The 7,689-nt window shown below is 34.1% G+C and overlaps 2 protein-coding genes across 2 annotated transcripts in view; one reads left to right on the plus strand and one right to left on the minus strand.

Annotated features, from left to right (window-relative positions):
* The window catches only part of LOC110024687 (protein ANTAGONIST OF LIKE HETEROCHROMATIN PROTEIN 1), an 18,858-nt gene extending 17,964 nt beyond the window's left edge, over positions 1-894 (plus strand). Inside the window, exon 3 of the mRNA XM_020724801.1 lies at positions 753-894. Within this exon, the coding sequence (XP_020580460.1) occupies positions 753-894 (142 nt within the window). The remainder of the gene's footprint in view (positions 1-752) is intronic.
* Positions 895-3,874: 2,980 nt separating this feature from the next.
* LOC110024698 (non-specific lipid-transfer protein-like protein At2g13820) lies at positions 3,875-5,521 on the minus strand. The gene is made up of 2 exons (XM_020724812.1): positions 5,009-5,521; positions 3,875-4,084 (listed from the first exon to the last, which is right to left on the minus strand). The coding sequence occupies exons 1-2, from the start codon at positions 5,334-5,336 to the stop codon at positions 3,912-3,914; spliced, it is 501 nt and encodes a 166-aa protein (XP_020580471.1). The 5' UTR covers positions 5,337-5,521; the 3' UTR covers positions 3,875-3,911.
* Between the last annotated feature and the right edge of the window lie 2,168 nt (positions 5,522-7,689).

Raw genomic sequence — 7,689 nt, forward strand, 5'->3', positions numbered from 1 at the left:
TCTTCTCTGACAATCTTGTAGTCATTCAATGTTTTAAAGAATGCTATAAAAAAATAGCATGTCAACCTAAAATCAGTCTTAGTGCATCCATAGTCTAGATAAATTATCCAACTCTAAATCATTTTTACTCACCTGTATTTATGTTGATAAAAGTGTTGCTATCAGAAAAAGTCTACATAATTCAATTTCCAATCTTGTCGCTACTATATCTGATCCTTGGCTGCTTACTGAAGATTTTAATTGTAGAAGCAAATTGAAAGAGAAATTGGTGGCTCTCCAATTACTAGTAAGTTGTTTGATCTTAATGCTTGCATGTATAATAAAGATCTTCATGATCTTCCATCTTCATTCTAGAGAGTAGATCTCTAACTCAGCATGAATCTGATCAACTCATTGGGGATTATTCTAAAGAGAACATCAAAGCAAATTTCTTTCAAATTGGAATTGACAAACTTCTTGGATCGGATGGGTTGAATTCTAAAATTTTCAGAGATGCATTGAATATCATTGGTAATGATTGTATTAAAGCTATTAAACATTTTTTTATGTCCACTAAACTACCTAAAAGAGTCAAGCATATTTCCTTTGACAATTATCCCCCAAAACTAGGTTATCCAAACTCTCAATGAGCTCATACCTATATCACTTTGTAATATCATCTACAAGGTCATAATTAAACTTATTACGACGACACTAAAAAACATTCTTCCTAACCTCATTCACCCCTCCCATGTTGCCTTTGTTGATCACAGGGATATTTTTGATGGTATAACTCTTGCTAATCATCTCTTGCTTGGATTCAACTCCACCAACCATCCCTTTGTTGATCACAGGGATATTTTTGATGGTATAATCATCTCTTGCATGGATTCAACTCCACCAACCATATTCTAAGCTTTTTCTCCAAGATTGATATTAAAAAAGCTTTTTTTTCCACATTCATTATAGATTGGAAAGACTGGGCTTTCCACTAAAGTTTATTAAGTGGATAAAATCTTGCATGACTCAAGTCCTTTTTTTGTCATTATCAACAGTGAATTGCAAGAAAACATCCTCTCTACATTTGGCCTTAGGCAAGACTACACCTTATCCCCATATCTCTTCATTGTGGCTAAGGGTGATTTTTCTAAACTACTTGATCATATAAAAAACCATCTTCAATATGATTGATGCAAATCTGAAAATCAATCGTCTCATCCATGCTGATGACCTCCTCTTTTTGGCAAGTCCTCTACCGTTGAGGCTACTTATTTGGCTAATACTTTAAATACTTATTATGAAGTTTTAAATCTTCATATCAACACTTGTAAATCCACTATCTACTTCTCTAAATCAGTTAGTGACACTCTTAAACATCAGTGCAACAATATCTTAGGATTCTAGGTGAAAGCGTCCTCATGGCATTATTTAGGGATCACCATAAACTCTTCTATGCTTAATAGTATTACTTGTCATTATCTTTTGGAAAATGTCAACCACTATTTGACCAGATAGAAGAAAAAACTATCAAGCTTCTCAGTCATGCTTAAACTTGTTAAATCCACAATTTGGAATTTTTGAAATTTTTTAGTTCAAATCTACTTGCATTTCTAAGATTACAAAAATGCATCTCTTATTTAATGAACAGCTTTCTTCACCAGCACAACTCTTCTAGCACTATGCATATTATTGTCTGACATTGTACTACAATGCATAGGTCATTAGCTGGACCAAACATTCCTAATTTAGAAAATGTTAACCTTATATGAAAAGTTAAAATCATTTGGAGAATTTATCATGAAAACTCCATTCTTTTCAATTGGTGTGATTTGAAAATTGGCTCTTTTTAATATACAATGAGAAGAAATTATTCTTTCCTTGGGAAGGGATTTCTGCAAACCAAAGCTAGAATAAGTGAATGTCTTACTCTTCATTTTAATGAAGAAAATAAGCTCTCTCTTTTTTTTATCCTTTGGTAAGAGAGCTCTTTCCTTCTTGAGAAGTATGGAGAAAAAGTTTTATCTCTGATCAATTGCATTAAAAACACTAGAACTGCTAATTTCATTCAAGGTGGCTGCTGGAATCTCCCCACCTCACAAAACATTCTTGCAAATTGTATTCAGTCAATTACAAATATACCCATAGAAGAAGATGGACCTAATGGTCTTTATTTCAATAAGTAATTCTTTTCTCACAAGAAAAATTACCCTTTCCCTTATAAAAGCTTCAATGAGATTTCTTGGCATAAATTTATATGGTTTAAAGGTTACCCCTTTAAATATGCTTCTTTTTTGTGGAAAATCTTTAGTAGGGTGCTTCAAAAAAGGCATATTCTAAATGCAAGAGGTATTCTATCCTCTAAGGATTGTGTTTTGTGCCAATCTGAGCATGAAATTCATACACATTTATTTTTTTAAATGTCATTTTACTTTTTCCTTTTCTTACAAGCAACATTCCATGTAGAATTTTTTTTTCATTTCGGAGGATCAACAAATCATATCTTATTCTGATAATATTCATTCTAAAATGTCAAATATTTTTTTGCTACTTATTATCCACATTACATCTTATTACATTTGACTAGAAAGAACTTTTAGAATCTTTAGGAATTACTCTGTATTAAAGGAAACTATAATATATAAAATCAAACTAACCATTTAAAAAAAATTCAAAGATGAAAATATAGGGATAGAATCCCTGATAGCATTAAAAATCTTTTTTCTCTTATGAGTTGTGCTATTTTGGTGTCTGTTTGCTCTTTTGTTCATTACATTGGTTATGATTTATGTAATACAACACTCCTTGGGTCTACTTTATCTTTTTATTTTTACTATGTTGTTACAAGGAGAAGTTTTTATATGTTTTGGTTTGGAGAGATGCTGCCCCCCAGGCCATGTTGGAATTGTAAAGTTGGAAAACTTACTAGTATACTCTTGTGTTGGTTGCTGCATTTTGATTTGGGGCCTGTTTTATCTTTGCTTTAATTTGTTGTTACAATGTGAGATTTTTATATGTTTTTGTTTGAAGAGATGCTACCTCACAGGCTATGCTGGAATGGTTTAGATGGAAGACTTATTAGTATACTCTTATGTTAGCTGCTGCATTTTGATATTCTCTTATGCTAAGAGGGGCCTTTGTATGCGACCTTTTGTCTTCGAGTGGTTTTGCATCTGGAGTGGTCCCATGCAGATGGATTTTAACCAGCTTTCCTAAGATGGAAATACTTATCGTTGCAGGTCTAATTAAAGATTTTTTGGAACGATTAGAACCTTCACTGAGGGCTCAACCGTTTTTTGAGCCAATGGTGCTCTGCTTACTATCTTTGATTCTGATACTACACATCGCTAGATGCCTTTCTAGTGTTTCTCATGCCATGAAATCTGCCTCTCCCAGCTAGGATGGAGCATATGCTTAGACATTTATTGTTTTATTCTGAGCCCTTAACCCTTATTTTATTTTTATTCTACTTTGATTCTCTTTTCATTATTTTACACTACTTTTATCTTTTTTCTTCATGAGTTCATGAATGGTTTGCTCTCTTTTGGCCTTATGTAATATTTTATTTATATTAAAGAAATTCTAGGTGTCATTATTTTTCCCAAAAAAAAGAGGACATTTCAGCCCAACTGATTCTAATTGGGCCTAGCATTATTAAAGGTTTGATAATGAGCCGATCTAACTCCAGCTTATTATAAGGTTCAAAGTCATCCTATCTTATCTTGAGTTTTATCAAGTTTGAATAAAGTTATATATATATATATATATATTGTTATGAAGAACGGTTAGAGGCTATGATATGAGCCCCCAACCAACTTCATGTGTCTAATCACTTGACTGATCCGCACATAAGCTAGCATGTAAAATTACAAACAAAAAGCACATTTACAGAAAAACAAAAATTGCATTAAGCTTGCACACAGCCGAGAGCTTATTTATGCTAAGAAGAACTTAGAGGACATGGAAAGACAGGCAATCACAACTGCTGCAATAGAAAAGACAATAGGAAGTGATATAGGCTTCAAGAAGCTTCCCGCAGAATCTCCGCCGTTAGAATTGCCTCCACCTCCACCAGGAGGAGAAACGAACGGTGATGGCACGGCTGTTGCTGCAATGGCAATTTAATGAGCATTCAATATTTACCAGCATGAATGAGTTTAGGGAATTAATTTGACATTGTTATCGACCAAAGCTATAAAAGAGCTCCTGCAGAATATCATACATCATTTTAACACTTTTCTCTCAGTTTTAACTAAGCTGCTTGCAATGTGGCCAAGCTGAGCTCCACTCTCATTTTTCCTGCACTATCAGATGCTTAATCATTTTACTTCATGATCTATGTATTTATTTTCTTAATTTTTAGATAAAACTTTGTGTTTTACTTCATGTATTTATTGATTTATTTATTGAAACAGAGGAATTTATTAGATCCTATTGTTTAGAGGGAATTTTTGGAAATAATTAATTTATCTTCCTATTTTAAAATTTTTTTGGCTCAGCCACCGCTCTCAACTAGATTAATCATCGATGTTCTGTAACTTGGCGGAACCGGTCTCTTTTTGTAGGGGGCAAACTGCCCTTTTATTAGACTAAACGTGGGAGGCTAGAACAATGAAAGATAAAATAATATTTCAGAAGGGGCAAAATGTCAAATTTCACAATTATATATATAAGTAAAAATCTAAATTTGAAGGGGGCAATTGCCCCCCTCGGACCCTACTTGGGTCTACCCTTATGACTATAAGAATCCCTTCACCGAAATGAGAAAAGATTGCATCCGGATAGAGTAGGTACAACTGGTGGTATTCATTGTAGCATTTTGGTATTATTACACCCCAACACCACAAAAAAAAACCACCATTAGCACCTAATTCGGATGCAGCTCATCCAAATGTAATAATTTCTCCACGCAAACCCCATCAAATTCCTCACAAATTTAACCAAAACAAAAAAAAAACCTTCCTAAATTTATAAAACTACTAAATCTGAATAAAGTCAAATGAAATCCAATGAGAAAGTTTCAGCATATTACCGTTGCATCGACTGACCGGCGGAGTCTGAACTTTACATTCATCTGGAAGAGCTAAAGCCCTGGTCTGGTTTACTTTAATCCCAAACTGAGAACCTCCGCCATTAACGATCATGCACAAGCAAACAGGCTCTGTGTTGACCACTGTCGCAAACTTCAAGCAGCACTGAGCAGTAGGTGCTGGGCTGCTGCCTGTAATATAGTCTGTGCATGGCTCAAGGCTCACTATTGCAGCCACGCAGTCTTCTTCTCCACGAGAGTTTTCTATGGAGAGGAGACTTATGGCGATGATGATGATGGCTATGGCTGCTCTGCTTGTTCTTCGATCCATTGTGTTCTGAGATTGCTGGGGATGGAAATTTGGCTTTTTATAGGAGATTTGGATCTGTATGACGCGCTTAAAATCATAGTGATGTTATGAAGGAGAATTATGTACGGCATTTTGGGGGTCCGTATGGGGCAGCTTGTGCGTTTCAGGATAAGTAGTTTATCGTGAAACGCGGTCTGAGTTTAATGTAAAAATGAAACCGTGTTTTCGGATAAGCGGGTAAAACGCGCTATCTAAACAGTACCGCGACGTTTTAAAAAACGCCCCCACACTTATAAGCTGCCCGATGTATTTACATATCTAACACCTACAATTTACCTTTTTTTAAGTTTAATCTCACCAAAAAAACATCACTAATTTAAGTTATAGAAGTGAAATACATATTTTGATGCCTTGGTAAAGTGACTTAATACGTATAAATTGAAGTTTAGGTGTTAGATAAATACACAAGAATTGAGGGGGGTGTTATACATAAATAATCATAAAATTAAATCATTGGAAAATGAGGATAATAGGCTATCATTGTTCTTTCATAAATCATTTGGCCTTATATATCTCATACCTAAATCTTGATATTTCAGCCAAAAAAAAAAAAAAAAAAAAAATTATGACTCAACATATTAAGATTTATGCATATAATTTGTGTATTTTATTTCAAATAAATTCAATATTAGTGATATTTTTATGTATTTCATTTTTCATGTCAGTAAAGCTCCAGATTTGCTTTGCACGTTGCTTACATATTTTTAATGAGTCTTTTTGGCATTTTGTTTGGGCGACAAAAGCGTACGTAGGCTTCCATATAATAAAAACAATAATAATAATATTATTATTATTATTATTTAATATTTTTAGGCGTATTTAATCTAAGGATAACATTCTAAATAGGGTGTAAACGAGCCGAACACGAGCGAGGCTCGTTTAGATTTCGAGCTCAAAAACTGTGTTCGTGTTCGACTCATTTGCTTAACGTGTCGAACACGAGCTGTTCACGAACAAAGAGTCATTTGAACGACCCTAATCATGTCGCCATAAGATAATAAGAGTTTGAGCAAGATGTAAACATTATTATTTATATTAAAACATCATTTGAATCTAATTTAATAATTTTTATTTTATTTTCTTAATCAATATTTTAATTGATTATAAATCTTTGTAGCCTTGTAGTCAATTAGATTTTTTTAAAATACTACTTTATTTATATATATATAAACTTGATGTGTAGTATTTCAAGCCAAAACGAGCCGAACACGAACGAACACATCTTAGTTCGTGTTCGGCTCGTTAACTTATCAAACGAAATTAAAGAGCCGAACACGAGCTTCTTAACGAGTCGAACACGAGCTGTTCCCGAACAACGAGCCGTTCTGACAGCCCTAATTCTAAGTATATTTTATTTTCATTATTCCAGATTAGGCTACTGCAGGCAATTGTTATTTTATTTTTCTATTTTGGGCTGCAACAATTAAATAGAAGGGTACTTTTAATGGGGGGAATTTACAAACATAACACTCAAAACTCATTGCATTATAAATTTCACACCTAAACCTCATCTATCATTTCCTTGCATTTGCTCTGAAACTGAAGAAACGTTGCAGAGGGAGAAAAGGGATTTGAGAACCTGTAGGATTTCAAGTTGTCTTTGTTGCTGTTTGGCACCTGTTTAAATTCTGCTCATCCCCATTGGACATGCCAGCAAAGAATTTAGGTGTAAAATTTGAAATATGCATGTAAGTCCCTTTTTTTTTTTTTAATTCTTATAGAAGGAAATTATGAAAACAAGAGCAATCAGAGTGCTCTCTCTAGGGTTAGGGTTAGGGTTAGGGCTTGCCAACTTATGATGAAGCTCTTCTAGATGGAAGCTATTTAACTCTTAACATAAAATATTCATAATATTGTTTGGTAGAACTATTTCGCTCTCTTAGCATAAAATTAATATAAATGCATCACCATAAAAATGTTTACTTTGTAATCTACATAGCCGTCTTTATTTGCAACATCGTTCCTCCGATGAGCCCCACCGTTCTCATCACAAGGAGAAAAAATAGGGTCACCATAAAAATGTTTTGTAATCAACATAGCCGTCTTTATTTGCAACATCGTTCCTCCGATGAGCCCCAACGTTCTCATCGCAAGGAGAAAAAATATGATAAGCCAATGAGATGAAAGCAATCAGTGCCCCAACGTTCTCATCGCAAGGAGAAAAAATATGAAAGGTACGGCTGATAAGCCAATGAGATGAAAGCAATCAGTACAAGGGCTATGCATGGAAGTTCCTAATGGAGAAGAAAGACAAAGGAGGGTAAAAAAATGAAGCTTTGAGGAAGAATATGATTATATAGCGGGCAGAGATTTC

The sequence above is a fragment of the Phalaenopsis equestris genome, unplaced genomic scaffold (assembly GCF_001263595.1).
Source record: "Phalaenopsis equestris unplaced genomic scaffold, ASM126359v1 Scaffold000267, whole genome shotgun sequence".
In the NCBI taxonomy this organism is placed as follows: domain Eukaryota; kingdom Viridiplantae; phylum Streptophyta; class Magnoliopsida; order Asparagales; family Orchidaceae; genus Phalaenopsis; species Phalaenopsis equestris.

Coding starts and splice junctions, on each gene's coding strand:
- LOC110024698 (XM_020724812.1), bottom strand. CDS start 5,336: ATGGATCGAAGAACAAGCAGAGCAGCCATAGCCATCATCATCATCGCC. Junction 4,085..5,008: donor GCCGGTCAGTCGATGCAACG/GTAATATGCTGA, acceptor TTGCCATTGCAG/CAACAGCCGTGCCATCACCG.